We start from the raw sequence: 23,264 nt of genomic DNA on the forward strand, positions 1-23,264 counted from the left end.
CCCTCTCCACCTCAAGGCCCTCCTCTTCAACCATGCTTTCGATCTCCCTGCTTGTCCCCCTGCCCTCCCCCACCCCATCCCTCAGCTCAGGTCCGAAACTCTGTCTGTCCAGCGCCTTGGGACATCCTCCCGACATGAAAAGCGCTATATAAATGTAATTTTGTTGTTGTTGGAAACTCTTAAGCATAGTAATGGTTCCTGTGTCAGACACCCAGCTGAGCAAAAAGGAGACGCAAAATAATAATCCTTGCATTTGATCTTCGAGACTTCTCAAAGTGCTTCACAGTATATGAATTGACTGTATATTTTGTGGGTGAAAGGTCTTGTTTGCCTATTCTTCAGGTGAGTGTTAAAAGTGCCAGTTAAGAAATTGGGAACCTCCCCGTTTCCAGGTAAACTTTCTCCCTGATTAATCTCCATCTCCCCCCTAAAGCTGTGCTATTCCAAGATTTCAAAGTTTGTCTGGCTTTCAGTGGAAGTGTGAAGATCAAATTGTAACGGTTTGTTGTTTTCTCCAGGGCATCTGAAATCACCATTTCACCATAAAAACTGGATTCCTCGCACAATCTCTAAAATTCCTCAACAACGTACTTACAGAATACAATATGTATTTAGCACCATTAAGCACCAGGTGTTTATTTTCCGTGGATCACTTCCTGTGTAATAGTGCAACTCATGTCACCTTAGAACTATTAAAGCCACATTAGTGAAAACAATTCATCCGCATACCCAAGCAATCTCGCAGCCTAGCCATCAGGCAGGTAATAAGAGGTTTAATACGAAAGCGACCATATAGAAGTCATTCACAGACAAGAGAATAAAAAGTAAAAATGATTCTGGGAGTTACACATGGTGCCAGTTAATATAATGTGTGGCGGTGCAGGATATTGTCTCAACTTTTGCCCTCCCTGGCTGCCATTAACTCCTAGTTTTCAGCCTGAAAATTATATATAACTTGATGCTTTGATCACATGTTTCGATACTCAAGACCCACTTGGCTTTGGGGGTGTGAAGGGGAGCGAGGGATGGAAAGTCATCCCTGGAGTCAAGCGAGCTGGCTGGTGACCCATCTACCAAAGGGAGACCAGAGCTGAGTCAACTCCGTGATCGACTCAATGATCAGATACCTGAGCCAGGTGGCCCTGCAATTCCCCACTATTGACTAGTCTTCCTGATTCTTCAATGGGACAGTCAGATTGGGGGAACAGGATTCTTCTCGCTAGTCTTCTTATACACCTACTCTATATATAAACACACACTATACAAAGCCCTAATCAGTGGGGTACTCAGAACTAGACAAGCAGTGGGAAGATCAGCAGTGCGCCATACTGATAACCTGAATGATTGCAGCTGATTCAATCCCAGCAGCACTGCCTTGGACTCTGCCAAACAAGACCACATTCTCCACGCATGGGCAGGTGGGATGTCTTTCTCCCATACCTCACCCACGGGGCAGAGATAGCACACTCCACAACTAGAATCTGCTCTGTGACGTCTCAGCAGCCAGGAGCAGAGATTCTTGACTTCCGCAAAGGGTTCCTACAATTGGAGCCTGATTTCGGAAGATTTCTGCAGTGCTGCTGTAATTTGTGATTTGCCAACTAGTTTGCCACATTGCCCACTGGAGAGTAGATTACATTTATGCTTCTTGAAGTTTTATAGAGAAAAAAAGCATTGCAATTTATATTCACAGCTCCATTGATCAGTGTGGTATCTTTCCAGAGTTTCAACTTCTACCCCAAACTGTGCTCAGTTTCTCCCAGGGCTTTCAACCCATTGAAAAATCACTACAAATCACTTTACCACATTGCAGCTTAGTGGCAGATTTAAACCCTTTTTTTTAAGTAGTTAGAAGGAATTGAGATAATTTTTGGGGGAAGAATTTTGTTGATCAGTTTTGTTGATTTTGTTAACTAATCAGAAACAATGTGTGTCGTTCCTTACCCGAAACCACACGGGACAGTTCGAGATTATAAAGAGAGCTCGGGGCCATGGGGTTGAGATCAGGAAAGGTCCTGTATATTCTTATGAACAATAGCACCATGAGATAGCTCCAATGGTTCCTGTGCTGTACCCTCGTTCTGACTGGATTGCCTCACTTAGGATGGAGTGGGCTGCACTGTTAGGTGGAGCAACTGCAAAAACTGAAATGCTGCATCCCAGTAAAGAGAAAAGCAATAGGTTTATACTCCCAAACACCATCTATTAAACATTCACTGAACAGTATCCAAAGGAAAATGGGGCGCAGACCTTCCATTAAGAAATCCAAGTTGAAAACAGATGACAAGAATGAAAGTATTTGTGAGGTGAGTGAGTGGTAAATATAAGGTGAAGGGAAGGAGGGAGGTAGGTTTTAGAAATTAACACTAAGTTTTGGAAGGTTCAATGCTGACTGTCTGCAGACAAGCTTGGAATTTGCAGGCCAGAGCTCAAACTGCAATGTGGGTTCCTGGAAATGCTAATATTATGGCCACTGACAATGAACTCCTTATGGAATAGGCGATAACGATGGTGAAGAAAATATACACAGATATAAGGGCGGGTGGGCGGAAGAGGAGGGAAATCACTCTTCATCTCCTGTGGGAGAACACAGCAAGGATTCCTATCCAATCTCACTGAAGAGCTCTCTCTCCCCCCACCCAGGATCATGGAATGATTGGCGCATGCCTTCATTAAATATGGTAACAATGGTTTCAAAATAAAATACATTAATCGAGATAAGGTGAGATTAAAGTATCGTCGTGTTTTGGAGAAAGATGAATGTCCGAGCAGGTGAGGAGACGGTTTTAGGCAGCGCGGAATATGTAGTTATAAAGCCATCACTGGCGATCCGTGCTGAGAGAAAGTTCCAGGTATCGATCCCTCTAACAAATCACACAACCAGTGTCCTTGTGCGGCTTCAGGTCAGGCTCCTTCATAGGCTTCAACTCCTCTTCCTTCGCATCTTTAACCTAAAGAAGAGAATATCCAGCAATATTTCAAAGGCGCTGAATGCATCAGATTTTTGGTTGGTCTTAGTTCAAATGCATGCAGGTGTGGGATGGAATAAATGGTCAACAATAACCTGCATTTATATAGAGCACTTGACAGTGGCAGAGCAGAAATTACAGGACAGGAGGGGGCCATTCAGCCATCACGCCTGTGCCAGAGACAGCTCCTCTACTGGGTCTAACGACTCTGCTGAAGAATGAAGCAGCCTGACACTTCCGGCTCAAGCAGGAATCAGGCACTAACGTTCCACCTCTGCAATTCCCATGCAGCACAGAAAGGTTCAAACGTGCATGTTAATCCCGTCTTTCATCCCAAGTGATCCAATTTCTCCCCCAAATAATAAGTTGTTTTGCAGCACTCCATGTCCACTGAGAGTGGGCCTGGCATTGCTGCCTGATATCAAATGCAAAGATTATTATAATTGGATTATTATTATAATTATTAATTGCCCACTGGCAATTCCTCTCCCCCCACCCTTCTTCATTTCATACCTTGTCATCCTTGAGGCCTTTTGTGATGTCAAATGCAGAGTACACCTCTGGGCTCCACTGACTGTCCAGTGACGGCAGCTCAAACTTCTGTGGCTCCACCAAACCATAACTGGCCTTCAGTTCCAACTGTGGAGCTTCAGGAGGAACCTTTTGGAAGTAACTTTAAAAAAAGTGGCGGTGGGGGTAAGAGAGAAGGCGGAAAGTGAAATGACTTTTGCTTTGATTTGAAAATCTATTTCAACCACCTTTCTATATAAAAAATATATTTTGGCCAAAACTGGTTGTGGGACACTGCTATGCGCAATTGCTATGCCACGTTTCGCCCACAATTGGACTTCCTTAGATTAGGTGACTCACAGGGCCAAAACACCAGCACAGAGTTGATGGACCAGTGGTGTAACATTCTACCAGTCTGTCTTCTGAAGTTTGGACAAACGTTTTAAAAGAACTGGATTTTAGATGAGTTTGTGCTGATACTTACATGAATCCATTCTCTCGCTGGCACTTTTCCAGGGTATTTTTGACCAATGATCCCAATTTCCTGAAGAACAAGTGCTCGGATGGCTTTGCTGTTGTCCCCGGACCCTTTGTCTGACCATATTCCTTACACAATACCTCAGCCTTAGTGTAAACTGCAACAGAAAGCAAAAAAAAAAAATCAGATGTCTTCCTCTGGTACTGGAGATAAAGCAGCCCGTGTTTCTCTCTCTTTGGTGTATCAGAGCACAACGCTCCGCAACACGAGAGACTTAGACATGCATAAAATACTTCACACCTCAAGCAGTGTGAGACTTTGGAGCAAAGTGCTTTATACGTTAAAACAAAGCAGGCACAGCTTCTTCCAATGTCCTTAGTCAGCACCACCCAATACAGCATAGCATGCAGCCACACAAACCAGATTTGTGCTGAGTGAGTGGGTGTGAGCCAAGGGGGAATTACTGGTTTCGGCAAATCACGTTCTACGAAATCCTATATATATATATGTGTGTGTGGCATGGCGGGGTGCAGGAGTACGAGAGAGTCAGGGTTCTCTGTGGTTTGGTAAAAATGTAGGCAGGTATCCTTACTTTGTCTCCCAGAGAAGGTAAAAAGTGCCCCCCCACTTCACATCTGTGCATGCTTTTTCACTGCCCTTGAGGAGTTCATTCTCAGACATGTAACATTCCCAGGACCACAAATTGCAGGTTAGAAGCTCTACCCAGCACACTGACAATTCAACAAAAATAGTCCTCACCTACCAATAGGGGGTGCTGTGCATGGGGCTTTGCTGCAGAGATATATGACCAGTCCTGAAAAGAACGTAATAATCCTTGCATTTAACATACTGTACCTTCCGCAATCTACACCCAACCTCTGGAACTCCATCTCGCAGTTCCTCCATATCGCCCCCTTCAAGACCCACCTCAAGACCCTCCTCTTCGACCTTGCTTTCGATCTCCCTGCTTCCCCACCCTACTGTGATCTAAGGATCAATCAGCTCCCTCTGACCACTAATGCCTTGGCCAGCAATGGGATCAGATGCTGCTGCCTGGTGCCCCTGCCCTCTCACCTATTGCCCCGGCCAGTACTGTATCTTGTGTTCAGAATCTTCCAGTGGGGGTGGGGGGCATGTCTGGAAAGTGATCAGCAGCAGGAACCGTGGCTGATTTTCCCTCTTCTGTTCCTTGGGGGCACTCACTGAGGTCAACTGTAGCCCAAATACTGTTCTGATCGAGCTTTGCTAATTTGTCACAGGACAGGGATTAGAACCTGCAACCATCCAGTATGAATAGCCCAGGACTGCACTACTCAGGGATTTATCCACCAGGTTGATGGGACACTGCTGTATGCGATTGGGTGCCAAAAAATACACAGTGAATCCACTGTGAAACGTTTGAGACATCTCAACAACGTGATAAGGGCCTATATTAAATGCAAGGATTATTATTATAATATTATAGCTATTCAGTAGCTCTTGAAACCCACAGACATTGGACTTGCTGGGACAACTCTTAAAAAATCAGCGATTCTGGTTTCTTTGTACTTACACTTCTCTGCTTCTTGTAGCGAGCGGATGGCTTCCCCACACTTGTCGTTGGCCAGAAGGGTTTGGCCATGGTAGCAGTATGCCTGTAAAGAGTCATACACCTGACTAGATGCAAATACGCACAGAGCTTCAGTGGCATCTGTAAAATACAGCTGCCCAGATCAGCTTTCACATTCTGGCTTCCAGATGTCAACCATATGGGATTGTCCCATTATTTGCATGCACAATACTCCGATTCACTGTTGGTTCTGATCAGTCTCCTTTTTGCCCATGTGAAAGGGAGCGAGGACAGCAGAGAGAGCAATAAACCAGGCAAACGGAAGGACAGGATCATTTAGCCAAATGAACAACTGGCATTTATATAACGCACTTCATGTAATAACAACTCGGAGCACTCTTCAGAGATAGTGCCAGACAGAGTTGAGGGACTGGGGGTGGGGGAGGTGACCAAACCATGATCAAAGAGGGAGGTGGGGGAAAGGGAGGGGTGGAAGGAAATGAAGGGTCAGTTGAGAGAGTGATGCCATAGTGGCTGAAGGGGCTCGGTTGGCATGGTAGAGTGAAGGAGCAGCAGGAGAGTGAGGCTAGAGAAAATAGCAGTTAGGGAGGAAGTGAGAGTGAGCATTTGGAAGTTGATTCGCTGGGAGATGGGGAGGCACTGGAGCCCAGCGAGGACTGTAATAACAGGCATGTGAAGACTCGTTCAGTTAGGGATTCGGGTGGCTGAGTTTTGCAAGTTGGTGTTGTGGCTTCTTCACCCCAACCTTGAGGTGTCGACCTGTCTCCACACAGAGCAACAAGTTGCAGCAAGGTTCACAAAGGGATTCAATCCAGCCGCACGGTTATACACAATTTATAAAGACTGAAGGATGCAACAATAAGAAAAAGGCTTACATATGCCAGATAGAAACAGTTTTTGAGCTGCAAGTATTTCCTCCACTTTGTTATGTAGGCAGGATCCAAGCTTGTGAGAGTGTGATCTGTAAAGACAAAGCACACAGATGAGCTTCCACCCAAGGGCAAAATACGTGCATGCATGTATCCATTTATTCAGCTGCGTAGACTCCTGACACAGAAGATAGAAATCACTGAGATAGAAAGCGTTATATAATAATAATAATCCTTGGATTTGATATAGCATCTTATCACATCATTGAGACATCTCAAAGCACTTCTCAGGATGTATTGTAAAGTGGATTGACTGTATTTTGTGGGTGAACGCGGCACAATGTGTACCACAATGTCCCACAAACAGCTATGGAGTGAGTGACCTATTTTATTTGGGGGATTCTTGACCATCGGGAGAAACTCTTTCTCTTTTTGAATAGTGTCACAAGATCTTTAACGTACACCTGAACAGGCAGACGGGACCTCGGTTTCAATATCTCATCTGAATGACAGCATTTCTGACAATGCAACACCCCGCCACCCCGGCACTGAATTGGAGTGTCAGCTTAGATTATGTGATTCCAATACCCAACATGGGGCTTGAACCCACAACTTTCAGACAAAATGAGAGTGGTACCACTGTGCCAGGCTGACACACAATAATAGTCTTTATACTTGATAACATCAAAACATCTCAAAGTGTTTCACAGGGAATTACTGTCAAGTGCAGGAAGTGTGTATGTTTATCCAAACAAGACAGACATTTTACACACTTCAAGGTCCTACACTTGAAGTGAATGACCAATTTATCAGGACTGTTGGCCAGGACACGAGGATAAACTCCAATAGTGCCATGTCACCAGAATGGGCAGACAGGACCATAGTTTAAAAGATTCATCCAAAGGGTAACGCTTCTAACAAAGTAACACTCGCTCTCGCTCCACCCCATCCCCCACCCAACGCCATGCTGCATTGGAGTATCAGCCTAGACTGTGAGCTTGACTGTCTCAGTGTCAAGCTTGAATGCACAATCTTCTGAACCAGAGGAAAGAATTCTACTCATTACCACCTCTCCCTAACCCAGGGCACTGATCCAATTCCAGAGGTTCCTATTAATAAATAGTAATAATTATCACCTTCGTATCTGATACAGCACCTTTCACACTGAGAGAATGTCACAAAGTACTTCACATGATTTATTGTAAAGTATAGTGACTGTGTGTTTTGTAGGCGAACACTGCAGCCAATTTGCACAAAGCAATGTCCCACAAACAACCATGAAATAATTGGCTAATTTTATGTGGGGGATTGTTGGCCAGACACCAGGAGAAACTCCCTGCTCTTTTCAAATAGTGCCAAGGGATTTTTAAAGTGTATCTGAAGAGTTAGACGGGATCTTATTTTAAAGTCTCATCAGAAGGACGGCACCTTTGACAATACAGCACATCCCAAGCAATGCACTGGCGTAGCATCCTTGACTATGTGACTTCAAAGCCCCACTAGGCTCAAACTGACGACCTCCTGACTCAAGAGTCAAGAATACTACCAACTGAGCCAGGCTGAGTCAACCCTGATATTTAAGGATCACTCTTTGTAAGCTTTGTAAAAGGAACAACTTTGTGTGTTTGCTCCTATACTGGTTGACTCCCCCCAATCAGTTACATTGCACAGATGGACACAGGGCTATACTTCAAACCCAGGACACTCACCAGCTTTCTGATAGAAAATGGCAGTTTCGTTTGCCAGAGCTGCAATCAGATCTGCTTTATGCTTCAGTTCAATAGCTCTCGCAATGGTAACTTAAACCAAAAGAAAAAGTAATAATCAGTTATACTTGAAAGTCCAGAATGTCTCTTACTTTGTATATTTTGGGATTGAGGAAGAAAAATACAGAAATCTATTTCTAACGTTAACTGGTAACTCAAAACTGTGATTCTTTTCACTTGATTCTTGATAATCCTACAAGCTAAAGCCCTAAAGGGTAGGGTGGTCTTAGCTAGACAAGCAGTTGGAAGTTTGCCAAACAGTGCTCTCAATTGCACGCTGTGTCGTTTTAGCTGGTTAAAGTCCAGCACTATCTCCCAATGGACACATCACATCCCCAAACTTTTGCACTTGCCAAGATGCTCCCAACATACTCAGCAATTACTGCTTGGTAAACAGAGGCATGTTGGAGTAAGGAAACTTGCCTAAGGTTTCGGCCCGCCCGGGAATCGAACCCTGGTTCTCTCACTTGCGAGGCAAGCACTCTGAGCAATACTCTACAGGATTCTACAACTTTATCAGCAAATTTATAAAATCCTGAGCATGGTGATGCTATTCTGCAAGTGTCAGTCACCCAGCTGGTGACTGGCAAAGTGCTAGAAGACATACTGAACCATTTCTACCCACGTACCTTCCTGAGCCTCAGCCTGACATTGCACAATGTAGGTTTCTATAACCCGAGAGTCCAAATCCGTCCCTTTCTCTGGTTGCGTCACCAGTCTGGACGTTTGGCTTTCCTTTTTAAAGAAAAAAAGAGTTTTGGAATCATCCGCAACCAAACACAGCAATTTTTTTTACAGCAGAATTATTCATTGCTCTTTAAAGTATTCACATTTTTACAAGCATCTTAATATATTGAAACAAGCTCTGTGTTATTCTAGACTGGGGTGGTCCAGGAGGACCACAGGCCCGCAGGCTGCAACCAGCCGAGCAGATGATTCATCCGTCCCAAGACAGACAGACACACAGAAAAAGAGTGTGCGTCTGTGTGAGGGAAAGAAAAAGTAACAGGGGGAGGAAAGGAGGGGGAGAGAGAATGAGTGTGAGAAGAGAGATTGTATGTGTGGGAAGGAGAGGGGAGTGAGAAAGAGTGTTTGAGAGAGAGATTGAGAGAGAGAGCAAGGGGGAAGAGGAGGAGCAAAAGAGATTGAGAAAGATTAGAGAGAGAAGTGAGGGCAGCGTTTTGTGGTTCACTGTCTGAGCTTCCCTTCACCGTGGAGGGGACAAAGGACTGACACCAAGTGATGTGCCGTTTAGTTTCCTCACAGAAAGCTTCCTCTTTCCCCAGTTTGAAACTCCTCGACAAGCTTCATTGAACCTCTTCCCCCCACCGCTGCGAATTCCCGAGCCAACCATTCCTTTTGCAGAGAAAACACTGGCTTACTTCATGTCCACCTCCATCCCATCTGCCCCACCATCCTCATTTTGCCGCCGCTCTATGGAGCTCCATTCCTGGAGTCCCTCCGACTCCCTACCTCTTTTCAAGCCACATCAAGACCTAACCCTTTGACTGCACTTTCAGTCATCTTTTCCCCGTCTCCCTTGGCTCCCACCCCCGGCTCGGGTGCCCAGCCGGCGGTGTTGAGCGCTTTGAGACGTCCTTCCGACATGAGAAAGGCGCTGTGTAAATGTTCTTATGTTTCTGGAAAGGAAACACAAAAATATTGCTTATGCAGCCCGCAAGCCTTTCTCAAATAGGGCATCCAGCTCTTGGCAGTCAAAAGGCTGGACTAACAGCAACAAATCACATTTGTATAACGCCTTTCACATCCGGAGGATGTCCAAAGGCACTGGAGGCAAATGTTTTAGGCAAATGTAACGGCTGGTTAGCATACAACAATATTCCGCAAGCAAGTCACGACAAGGTGAATGATAAATTTTTCTGGAAAACTTATTCATAACAGCTGCTAAGCCTTTTGTCACTATGAAACTATCCTAAAATCTCTTTGCCTGGTTCCTACTGTCACTCACCACCATCAAACCCCTCTGAAAGAAAACATCTCTTTGACCATGCCTTCGGTCAACGCACCAACACTCCTCTCTACTTGGCGATTCCCATTCTTGATGTGAAACCTTCGACATGTGCAACCTAAGTGCAGTTGCCATGCAATTGCAAGCTATTGTATTAACAATCTTTGCATTTGATATAGCGCCTAAACACAACATTGAGATGTCTCAAAGCGCTTCACAGAATATAATGTAAAGTGGACTGAATGTATATTTTGTGGGTGAAATGCAGCACCCAGCAGTGTCCCACAATCACGGATTGAGTGACTTTTTTTTGAGGGATTATTATCCCCAGAACGCGATCTGCCAATCGACTAACAACCGGGTTCCTACTTACTGCCAGGTAAACAGAGGCGTTTGGAGTAAGGAAACTCGCCAAAGGTTCTCCCTGCCCAGGAATCGCACCTGGATCCTTTCACTTGCGAGGCAAGCGCACTAACAACTACCCACGGAACTCCTTGCACTAAATGCACTGAAGTTAAAAAGAACGAGTTTCAAAATGAGTCGCGCTGAGGCCATGGATCACCTTGATGAATTTGAAGATTCCTGCGGCATTTTTCAGGCTTCTGTGAATTTCTTTGGCTTCATCCACATTCACACTGAAAATCAAAACACCTCAGCATCAATTCCTGTTATTCGACAGTCGCAAATGGAGAAAAATCTTAAGAACAGCCAGTGTTGATACTTACTCCTCCTTTCCAGATAGTCTGGACGCATATTTTGTGTACCACAAGCCGATGTTGAAGCCCATCGAGACCAACTCGAAAATGGCATCCTGCTGAGCACTGGGTGAGAAAAATAAGACAAGAGAGTTTCTTATGTTTATTTTTCTCCATTTGATGGAGAAAAAAATAGAATAAAAATACTGGAAAAGCAATGATGGTTTATCACGCTGAAACATCTCAAAGCATTTCAGTTATTACTGACAGTTTTTACCAGCATTTATAATAATTCTTGCATTTGATATAGTGCCTTATCACGTCGAGAAGTCTCAAGCACTTCACAGAATGTCAAGTGAATTGACTGTATATTTTGTGGGCAAATCGTGTCAGCCCGTTGTGGACAGCAGTGTCCCACAAACAGACGTGGATTGAATGATCAAATTATTTTATTTTTTGCAGAATGGCAAGTGCAAGAGCCATTCTGCACACAGCAAAGCCCACAAACAACCATGAGGGTTAATGACTGTTTTAATCTAGGTAATTTTTCGCCAGAGAAACTCTCTTCGCTTTTTCAATAGTGTTGTGGGATCTTCAACATCCACCCAAACTAGCGCAGGACTTATAATAAGAATTTTTGCATTTGAAATAGCACCTCATCACATCTTCGAGACGTCTCAGAGCGCTTCACAAAATACACTGTAAAATGAATTGTCTGTGTATTTTATGGGTAAAATGCGGCAGTCACTTGCGTACAGTAGTGTCCTAACAAACAGCATCTCCAACAATGCAACACATGACTGCATTGGAGCATCAACATGGACAATATGATTCCAAGTCCTGACCTTTGTCACCTGAAGATGACATTACATGCGTGTGTCTGCGTATACATTACTTGAAAGACTGACACACACACACACACACACAAAGTCATACAAAATTCCCTGGAAGACTTGCATAATCCATGTGGAACCATGGTAAAAGCCTGCATTCTATAAATTATTAAACGAAAGTTTAAAGGCTCTTCAGGCTTATGCAGACTGACGATCTGCAGAAAATAAATCCAGTCAAATGGTTTGGCGAATATATTAGACTGATTATCAGGAAAAGAAATTCACAACACGCTTCAGCAAGGCCTGATTCTGTCACTCTGCATTAGGTCTGCAGTGAGACCAACGATAGCAGTGATTGAGTTCAAAAATGCTTGAAAAGGCAAGAGGACAGACAGGTTTACTTTGTGGTGAGCTGGGGGAAAACACTTTCCTATAAACAGGCCCAATTTGTTTTTTTTATCTGAGAGAAAAAGAGAATAAAAATATAAAACTCAACTAGATAACACTTGTTGAAAAGCTCCATGTTGTGACTTTGAGCTCAGTCCAGGCAGACACTTAAGTGCACTGTCGGGCACACTATCCTTTGGAGTTCAGGAAATTAAATCCCTCAATTTCACTGAACCTGTGCATAACCTAGGCATCAGGTTTGATCCCCAGCTATCCTTCCTACCTCATATCCGATTCCTGACCAGGAGCGCTTCCTCCACCTCTAACATATTGCCCCCCATCACCCCGATCCTTGTCAGGTTCCACTTGCTCTCGAGTGCAGAATGGATCAATTTCAAAATCCTCTCATTTACCACAAATCTCTTCATGCCCTGGCACCTTCCTACCTCTATGACATGCTTACACCTCACTTCTCTACCAGCACCATCTGCTCAGCTATAGCTATAGCTCTGCTCCACCATCAGCGGCCATGATTTCAGACACTGCTCCCCAAGATTCTGCAACTTCCTGCCTTAACCATTCCAGTTGCCCTCTCCCTGTCCATCTTCAGATCACACCTGAAGACCTTGCTCTTCAACTGTACCTACAGTCACCTTCCCTCTCCTGCTGGCTCAGCGTCAAGCTCGGCCATTCTTCCAAGACACTATCCGCGTGAAGGGCGCTATATGAAGGCAAATATATATAAAATATATAAACCCTCCCAAAAAATTGGTCACAATCCACAACTGTTTGTGCAACACTGCTGTGCGCTATTGGTTGCCACAAAATACAGTCAATCCACTTTGCGATATATTCTGTCAAAGCGGAGGAGAGGGGGAAGGCATTTGAGATGTAGATCAAGAGACTGATTTAATAATAATAATAATCCTTGCATTTGATATAGTGCTTTTCACGTCGGGAGGACGTCCCAAAGCGCTTCACAGAACACACTGTAAAGTGAATTGACTGTATATTTGTGGGCGAACGCGGCAGCCAATTGCGCACAGCAATGTCCCACAAACAGTCGTAGATTGAAAATGACCAATTTATTATTGTTTGGGGTTTTTGGAGGGATTATTATTAGGCGGTGGAGTAAGGAAACTTGCCCAAGGTTTCGCTCGGCCTGGAACTGAACTCAGGTGTCTCGCTTGCAAAGCGAGTACTCTAACCACTGAGCTACAGGACTCCAGAATTTGTACGCAGCATCTGTCCTGCATTCGACTGGATTGTTTTATGTAAGATAGCCTTTTATTCTGAACTCGTACCACAGAAACCCTGACTGCAGCATTCATTAAAACGCACTCCATTGTTGGGAGTCAGAGCAGTCTAGCCTGGCTCTGTGTGGCCTCAGCACAGTTTGTTTTCAAGTGAACAAGTCAGGTTTAAGATCCTGTTACCATTGTTCATACAACTGCAATGCTTATTGTTCAATAACTATCGTCAATTGAACTTTGGGTGATGAAAGATGCTGTGTTATTGTTCACCCACAAAATATACGCAGCCACATCACTTTGCAGTAAATCCTGTGAAGTACTTTGAGACGTCTTAACAACGTGATAGCGCATTTTATCAAATGCAAGGATTATTATTATTGCCTGAACAGCACACATTAACTAACCCCCTCGGTGGAAACAAAACTACTTTGCACCAGACGCTTCCTACGAACAATGAGATTAACAATAATCTGCATTTACAAAGCATCTTTCATGTAAAAATGTCTCAAAGCCCTTTACAAAAGTAAGAATTGCCAGTTAATCTGAAGTTTTGAAGTGATGGAATATTAAACTTTACAGTAATTCCTAAGAATATTTTGATAATTATGGATAATGTGATAACAACAGGGAGTAACAGTAACATCAGAACTGAAGGATCGTGGACCCAAAATGTTGACTGACTTTCCTTTCTCTATAGATGCTGCCTGACCTGCTGAGTGTTCTCAGTGACTTCTGTTTTAGTTTAAAAAATGCATGTTCTTCAGATTAAAGATCCTTGCAACGCTATCAGAAGAGGACGGCAGATTCTCTCAGTACCCTGGCAAATAAAATCCCAGGTAAGTTGGTCATTCACTTCATTGAGGTTCTTCAAACTTTGAGATTTGCAAAATAGTTGTCACGGTTGCCTGCAAAGCAGTTATCAGACACGTACTGTAAATCACCTAGAAGTGTTTTGACATGATGAAGACGCTATAAAATGGATGTTCTTCATCTTATTCATTCTGCGCCAATCATAAAGATGATCACTGAGTGCAAAAATATTCATACATCTAGTAAGGTAAAAGACTAGAAGAGACGTACCTCGCAATGTTGCCATGTAAAGTGTCCGTCCATTTGAAATTCTGAATGAAACGCAGTTTGTTTTCCTGTGTTGTGCCATCCAGTGATGTTATAAAGCCTGGTTTGGATTGTATGGGGGAAGGGAGAAAGAGGAAGAAAACAAAATCAATTTAACTGGGACATCACTTCCTATAACTGAGAACATATCATACCAAGACCCAGTGTAAACAGGGTTCAATTGATAAAGCTAAGGATAAATCTGAGCTATAATCTGAGTTATAATGTACATAGAGCAGGCTAAGATTAAAGAGAAGTTTTTTAGAGCACATACTGCATCCATTCACACAAACAAACATGTATTTAAAATTTAAAACAGAATATTGTACAAAATAGGCATATTCTATGTCACAACTGACATTTCAGAGGGTTGAAGATTCAAGCCCAAAGTTGGGATTTTGAGTTCAGAGTCTCGACTGGCGCTCTAGTACTTTGGGGAGCTCTACATGATCAGACACTTCCTTCAGATGAAACACTAAAGATTCCAAGATGGTATGCAAGGTACTGTGCCACAAACAGCCTTGACCCTTCTTTTTCTCTCTGGGGGATTGTTGGCCAGGATACCAGGAGAAACGCTCTTCTCTTTTCAAATAGCGTCATAGGATCTTTAACGTTCACCCAATCTCAATCTAAGGTATAGTCTTAAAATTAGAACAGAGCCATTTAAGAGTGAAATCAGGAAGTATTTTTTCACTCAAAGGGTGGTAGAAATTTGGAAATTCTCTCCCTCAAAAGGCTGTGAATGCCAGATCAACCCACACCTTCAACAGTGAGGTTGATTGATTTTTGGTAGGTCAGGGTATTTAAGGGATATGGGGAGAAAGCTGGAAATTCGAATTGAAAGGACTAGTTGCGGTACAGATCAGCCATGATCTAATTAAATGGTGGAACAAGCTCGTAGGGCTGAATGGCCTCCTTTTGTTCCTATGTTCCTTCCTTCCTAGTGCAACATTTGAAGGATGCAATGTTGGATGCTCTGACAATGCAGTGTTGGACTGTCAGCCAAGACTGTGAGCTCCAATTACTGGTGGGACTTGAACCTACAACCTTCTGACCCAGAGTAGAGAGTGCTACTAACTGAGCCAGGCCGACACCTTAATAATTGACATATCATGTAGATGATCTACATCAGTAGGAAAATCAGTAGGATAGCAATGTTATTTAAATGATCCTCAGTGACTGGATTGTCATTTATCAAATGGTGGCGAATTAACATAATTCATAACATCAACATTCATAATTGTGGAGTCCTGTAGCTCAGTGGTTAGAGCACTCGCTTTGCAAGTGAGAGACCTGAGTTCAATTCCAAGCAGAGGGCGAAACCTTGGGCAAGTTTCCTTACTCCACACAACACCTAATAATAATCCCTCCAAAACCAAAAACAATAATAAAATGAATCATTTTGAATCTATGACTGTTTGTGGGACATTGCTGTGCGCAATTGGCTGCCGCGTTCGCCCACAAATATACAGTCAATTCACTTTACAGTGTGTTCTGTGAAGCGCTTTGGGACGTCCTTCCGACGTGAAAAGCGCTATATCAAATGCAAGGATTATTATTATTATTATTATTATAAAGACATCACAGGCTCATCAGTGTGAAGTGCAAGTTTAGAACAGACACCAGAATGTATTTCTTCACACAGCTGAACAAATTACCAGAAAGGGTGTGGACAGAACAGAAACCTGGGGCTTGTTTAAGAACCATTTGAATCTGTAATGGGAGGACAGTAAGGAGGGTATTCCCGTAGTGTAGTGGTTAGTGCACTCATAAGCGAGAGGACCCGGGTTTGATTCTCGGGCGGGGTGAAACCTAAGGCAAGTTTGCTTATTCCACATGCCTCTGTTAATCTAGCAGTAAGTAGGAACCCAGTTGTTGGTCACTTTCTGGGGCTAATAATCCCTCAAAAAATGTGGGACACTGGTATACGCAATCGACTGCTGTTTTTCGCCCACAAAACACAGTCAATTCACTTCACAATGTATTCTGTGAAGCATTTTGAGACATCTCATCGACATGATAAAGCACTATATCAAATGCAAGGATTATAATTATTTAATATTCTGGAAGGACGAGAAGAATTGTGCTAAAGGGACCAAAACTATTATAAAATGCTTCAGAGTGTATCTTCATTTTTTATTTAAATTAAATCCCCCTAATGTCTTAACAGAGGGAAGGGAATAGTGTAGGTGTAGCACACAAACCCAGTGACCCCTCCACCTCTCAGCCAAGGACATTTACTGCTGTGGGTCACCCACAAAGAATAGGGCACTTGGACTGGAGAGTGCTGGAAAGTGGGCAGCATCTTCAGAACTGACCCCGGCAAAAAATCAGGAGGAAGGGTTAGGGCGAGAGACGCTGAACGAGATTGAGTGCCTGGTCAGCTATCCAAATGCTGAATTACACTAAATATAATAATAATAATAATCCTTGCATTTGATATAGCGCTTTTCACGTCGGGAGGACGTCCCAAAGCGCTTCACAGAACACACTGTAAAGTGAATTGACTGTATATTTGTGGGCGAACGCGGCAGCCAATTGCGCACAGCAATGTCCCACAAACAGTCGTAGATTGAAAATGACCAATTTATTATTGTTTTCGGTTTTGGAGGGATTATTATTAGGCTCTGTGTGGAGTAAGGAAACTTGCCTAAGGTTTCGCCCTGCCTGGAATTGAACTCAGGTCTCTCACTTGCAAAGCGAGTGCTCTAACCACTGAGCTACAGGACTCCACAATATATAACAAATTGCATTTATATAGCACCTTTCACGTTGGGAGGATGTCCCAAGGCCCTGGGCAGTCAAGGATTTGGACCTGAGCTGAGGGTTGGTTTCAGGAGGGGTGGCTGTCAGGGAGGTTGGGTGTAGGAGGGTGACCAAAGGCACAGTCAAAGAGGAAAGTCTTGAGACGGGCCTTGGAGGTAAGAGATAAACTAATAAATACTGATGGCACAAAAATGGCACTAGTTTACAGTAAGAGAAACCAAGTCAAATCTGCATCTAATTGTATTAAAGTGGACACCAAGCGAATAACAAATCGACTGAATGATTAAATCTGTTCTTTCGCCATATGACATAAGTTTAAAAAAAAGTACAGTTGGGACCAGATCTTCAACTTAGACCTTTAATACATTTCCAGTACTGCTCACCTTGTAAAAGGGAAAAATAGTCATCCGTGGCCTTTTTCATCATGTCTGGTTTACAGGTCACATCTACAAGAAACTCGAGGAGTCTCGCTCTTGCAATTCTCAAGTCACTGAAAGACAAGAAAGAATAAATTTAAAGTAGCCAGCGCATAGACTCAGCCACCATATGTCAGATGCCATTGCTGATCAGTACACTATTACATTTAAAATAATAATCTTTGCTTAAAAAAGTCTCAAAATGTCTTAAATCTCAAGATTTACTGTAAAGTGTAGTGACTAGTTAGAGGGTAACGCAGCCTCGAATTTACACACAGCAATGTCCCACAAACTGCAATGAAGTGAATCACCAATTTTAGCTGGAGGAATGTTGGCCAGGACATCCTTCTCTTTTAAAATAGTGCCTTGGGATCTTTGACGTCCACCTGAACTGGTAGACGCCCAGTTTAACATCTCATCTGAACGACAGCACCTCCAACAATGCAGGGTTTCTCACAACACTGCACTACATTAAAAGTGTAGACTATAAGGTCAAAATCCCGTTGTTGTCTTAAAATTCTATAACCTTCTGACTCAGAGTTGAGAGTTGTAGGATCAACTGAGCTGATACTTAAATTGTGACAGATAAAAGTTAAATGAGAAGAGGGATAGGTTAGGTGTGTCTGTTCCAGGCATTTCCAGGATAACTGTGAAACTCCTATTTGCAGACAGTGTTACGTTTTCAGCAAATTCTTGTGCAATGCACTCATCATGTTGAACAATGTGCCATTTGGTGGAAGGTTCTGGTGGAAGCCTCACACGCAATATCGTGGCTCTGCAAGGCCCAAGAGGGCACCATAAAATATTGTGGAGTCCTATAGTGTAGTGTTTAGAGCACTCGCCTCGCAAGCGAGGGAGCCCAGTGGGGCAAAACCTCAGGAAAGTTTCCTTACTCCACACACCTCTGTTTATCCAGCAGTAAGTTGATGGGTAGTCGATTGGTGGATTGCTTTCTGGGGGTAATAATCCCTCCNAAAAAAATCCTTCAATCCACGACTGTTTGTGGGAGATTGCAGTGCGAAATTGGCTGCCGTGTTTCGCCCAAAAGATATACAAGCAATCCACTTTACAACGTATTCTGTGAAGCGCTTTGAGATATGTCAATGACAAGATAAGGGGCTCAAATGTAATTTGTTGTTGTTATATCAAATGCAAGGGTCATTATAATTATAAATAATAATGGAAGATACAAAGGGCACGTGGAATTCAGAGTATTTCACTTTGGAGACGATGACGGTTTTCCATGTGTATCAGATACTTCAATGTCCAAAATAACTTAAAAGGAGGTTAATTGGAACCAGGAGGAAGTCACAAAGCTCATCAAACCTGTTCCATCGGTTTAGAAAAAGAAGGCCTTTACATTGTTTGTAAAATGGAATTCTTTGCTGCTGAGGCAAAGCCCTTTCAAAAGGGAATTTGATGTATGTGTGAAAAAAAATACCGTTTTGAAAACTACCATGAACGATTTTTATGCTGTAACATTCTGGGATTCTAACTTTAATTTTCATTTCTCCACTGTGCACTTCTCTACTGACATGTCTCAAGGCGCTTCTCAGAATATATTGTAAAGTGAATTGCCTATGCATCTTGTGGGCAAAACGCGACAGCCAACTGCGCACAGCAGTGTTCCACAAACAGTCATGGATTGAGTGACCACATTTTTTGAAGGATGGATTGTTATCTCCAGAAAGCGATCCGCCAATCGGCTAATAACCGGTTTCCTACTTACTGCTAGGTAAACAGGTGTGTGGAGTAAGGAAACTTGTCTAAGGTTTCTCCCCGCCTGAGAACCTGGGTTCCCTCGCTTGCGATTCAAGTGCTCTAACCAATACACTACAGGACTCCACAATTTAGTACATTTGACAGCAATTCCCTGTGAAACGCTTTGATACACTGACATGTAAGAGATTCAGATGGAGACAAGCAATATTCGTGGAGTCCTGTAGCTCAGTGGTTAGAGCACTCGCTTTGCAAGTGAGAGACCTGAGTTCAATTCCAGGCAGAGGGCGAAACCTTGGGCAAGTTTCCTTACTCCACACGCCTAATAATAATCCCTCCAAAACCCAAAACAATAATAAATTGGTCATTTTCAATCTACGACTGTTTGTGGGACATTGCTGTGCGCAATTGGCTGCCGTGTTCGCCCACAAATATACAATCAATTCACTTTAAAGTGTGTTCTGTGAAGCGCTTTGGGACGTCCTCCCGACGTGAAAAGCGCTATATCAAATGCAAGGATTATTATTATTATTATTATAATATGGTTGTGTAATAATCTAAGGTTTATTAAGTAATACAAATAGCTTAACTTATTCTTACAACTGAGAACATAGGTACAGTAGTATCGATTCCATTGGGAAGTAAGTGCACTGACCCTCTACGTCAACTCCAACTATTCCAAAGTTACACCTTTTTTTAATGTATTTCTAACTCCGTCCCCCCTTGACACAGAGATAGCTCCCACCATTCGCAGGCTTCTAGCGATCTTGAGGAGGCTCTTTTCACATGGGAAAGTAACTGATAAGGAGGAAGAGCTAATTGGGAGCATTCTGCCATCTTTCTGTTTCTTAGTGTTGAGATGAATCCCCTTGTTTTCAAATCTGTGCTCAAGGACATGATTACTCAATTCTTAGATGGGAGGATGACAGGGAACCAAACAAAGGAAAATTATCAAAATCTGACTCAGCTGGGGTCAGGCCAATATATCTTTACCTTTGCTAACACTATTTGCCACACGTACCCTCTCAGGGGCCCTAAGTTAGTTAATAAAAACACACACCTTGTTCATTCCCTAATAACTAAGAAATGCTATACTACAAAGACAGTCAATTCACTTTACAGTGTGTTCTGTGAAGCGCTTTGGGACGTCCTCCCAACGTGAAAAGCGCTATATCAAATGCAAGGATTATTATTATTATTATAATAAGTGTTTGGTTATATTCTAAAAGTATACTCATTGAATCTCTTAAAAACAGTAAACATCACAAATATAATCTTACAGACACTATAGATGCAAAATCAAATGAAGGATTCTTGAATCACTCACTAAAAAATGGCACCAGGTGTGGTGCAATCATAGCCCAAGTGTGAGTCACAACCCTCAGAAGGGATCATAACATTAAATAAATAAAGAATGAAAAATATCAGGACACAAATAATAATAATCCTTGCATTTGATATAGCGCCTTATCACGTCTTCGAGACGTCGCAAAGCACGTCACAGAATATACTGTAAAGTGAACTGACTATATTTTGTAGGCAAAACACGGTAGCCAATTGCGCACAGCAGTGTCCCACAAACAGTCGTGGATTGAAGTGGCCTCATATTGCAAGAAAATACCCCACACATCCAATGGGGTTCTATAAACTGACTTTAAAGTTGCATTTAAAAACAGATTTCTGCTTTGGCTTTAATGTAACTTTCTTTAAGAAATCACTGAGTCCTGCCGCAAACTTACATTGGAGAAACTCACAGAACACCAACACCATCTCCGAGATTAAACAGCTTTAAAGCTTTTCCTCTCGACGTGAGGTTGGGGGTTCAAGCCCTACTTTGGGACTATGAACTCAGGGATGGCCAGCTTGCAGCTCACAGACCGCATTACGCATGCATAGGATAGTCTGCAAGTTGGCCATCCCTGGTCTAGGTTGACATTCCAATGTAGTGCTGGGACCAATTTATTTGAATTTTAGTTGTGAAACTATGAATACTTTTTTGTTAAAATGACTTTGTAAAGGATTGCCTTGTCAGAGGAGGTGTCCTCTCAAGATCTCTTCTGCCTGTTCTGCGCTTTGGGACGTCTTTCTGACGTGAAAGGTGCTATTGAAATATAATTTGTTGTTAGTTATTGTTCAGATGGTGTTAAAAGATGCCATGACGCTATTGCAAAAAGAAAGGGAGTTTCTCTCGGTACCTTGGCCAGCAATCCAAAAAAATGTGGTCACTCACTTCACAGCTGCTTGCGGGATATTGCTGTGTGCAACTCGGCTGTCATGTTCACCTACAAAATACATAACTACAGCAGTTCCTGTGAAATGCTTGGAGACATCCTCCTGATGTGAAAAGTGATACACCAAATTTAAGGATTATTTAGTAGTATTAGATGCTTCTTAGGCCTACATAACATTCTTCTTCAATCAAATTCAGTTTATCCTGTAGAGTGTTTAAAGGCAATGGATAAACTTAATAAGCTGTCGTAAAATCAACAGTCACCTGACTTTATAATAATACTTCCATTTGATATAGCGTTTTTCACGTCTTCTCGACGTCTCAAAGCGTGAATTGACTGTACTTTTGTGAGCGAAACACGGCAGCCAATTGCGCTCAGCAGTGTCCCACAAACAGTCGTGGATTGAAATGACCAATTCTTTATTTTTTTTAGGGATTATTATTAGGCTTGTGGAGTAAGGAAACTTGCCCAAGGTTTCGCCCTGCTGGGAATCGAACCCAGGAGTCTCAAATGCAAAGCGAGTGCTCTAACCACTGAGCTACAGGACTCCACTTTACAGTATATGGAGTCCAGCATAGTGGTTTGCTGGTTAGCGTACTTGCTTTGCAAGAGAGAGAACCTGGGTTTGATTCCCGGGCAGGGCAGAACCTTAGGCAAGTTTCCTCACTCCACACGCCTATGTTTACCCTGCAGTAAGTTACTGTTTACCTGGTTGCCAGTCGATTGCCGGATTGTTTTCGGTCCCTCAACAAAAGTGCGTTCACTCAATCTACGACTGTTTGTGGGGCGCCGCTGTGCGCAACTGACGACTGAGTTTCGCCCACAAATGAGTCAATCCGCTTTACCCTGTATTCTGTGCAGCGCTTTGAGACGTCCCAACGCTACATCAAATGCAGGGATTATTATAGAGAGTTGTAGCATATCCTGTGAAACATTGCTTTGAGACGATCTCTCGAGGCGAAAGGCCCTCTGTGGAACTCAAGGATTATTTTGAATGATTACTATTATTAAAATCACAGCTCTCTCTCTCTCTCTCTATATATATATATCCTTTGGGGCCTAAAAAGGCCGCACCGAGAAATAGGACAACGGTGGCGAAGGTCGATTTTTTATAAACGTTAAAAGAAAGCCTAAGGTGTGAGCGGGTAAAGGAACCAGGGCCGGGCCGGGCCGGGGCGGGGCGGGGCCTGGCCCGGGCCGGGCCTGACTCGAGCCTTACTTGCAGATCTTGGCCGAGGCGCTGTTGGTGGCGACCCCGTAGAGGCTGAACGTCACCGGCGCCGTCGCCTTCAGCGGGTTCCGGTGAAACCAGTGCGTCATTGTCGGTCGTTTTAGATATCGCTCGGTTTTTTTTTCCCCCAAAAAAAACGATTGACAACTCGAGGGGAAAAGCAAAAGAGAGAGAGAAAAAAAAAACCCTCGTCTTTATTGCTTGAAACGGCCTCTCCGTCCCGTCCTGTCCTGTCCCCGTCCCTCCCACGAAAAACAACACTAAATACACGTCGGGAAAACGCAGCGCCGTCGGGCACTGCGCACTGACGTTTTGCTCGCACGTCAGACGGGCTCTGGCGTCACACGCGCACGACGTCAAATCCCGACGTCCCCGCCCCCCCCGCAGCCCCGCCCCGCGCGGCCTGAGACTTTTAGTCGTCTCATTTTTAATTTAACAATAACCACCACCCCCCACCCATCTCCCTCCAAAACAAACACACGCGCG

The 23,264-nt window shown here is 43.4% G+C and overlaps 1 protein-coding gene across 1 annotated transcript; it reads right to left on the reverse strand.

Annotated features, from left to right (window-relative positions):
* Positions 1-757: 757 nt before the first annotated feature.
* On the reverse strand, positions 758-23,182 carry brox (BRO1 domain and CAAX motif containing). The gene is made up of 12 exons (XM_007898268.2): positions 22,767-23,182; positions 17,565-17,671; positions 14,380-14,476; positions 10,857-10,952; positions 10,694-10,766; positions 8,792-8,897; positions 8,106-8,195; positions 6,403-6,488; positions 5,510-5,591; positions 3,964-4,114; positions 3,483-3,642; positions 758-2,951 (listed from the first exon to the last, which is right to left on the reverse strand). The coding sequence occupies exons 1-12, from the start codon at positions 22,865-22,867 to the stop codon at positions 2,865-2,867; spliced, it is 1,236 nt and encodes a 411-aa protein (XP_007896459.1). The 5' UTR covers positions 22,868-23,182; the 3' UTR covers positions 758-2,864.
* Positions 23,183-23,264: the final 82 nt, after the last annotated feature.

This window comes from Callorhinchus milii, unplaced genomic scaffold (assembly GCF_018977255.1).
Source record: "Callorhinchus milii isolate IMCB2004 unplaced genomic scaffold, IMCB_Cmil_1.0 Scaffold3, whole genome shotgun sequence".
Classification (NCBI taxonomy): Eukaryota; Metazoa; Chordata; class Chondrichthyes; order Chimaeriformes; family Callorhinchidae; genus Callorhinchus; species Callorhinchus milii.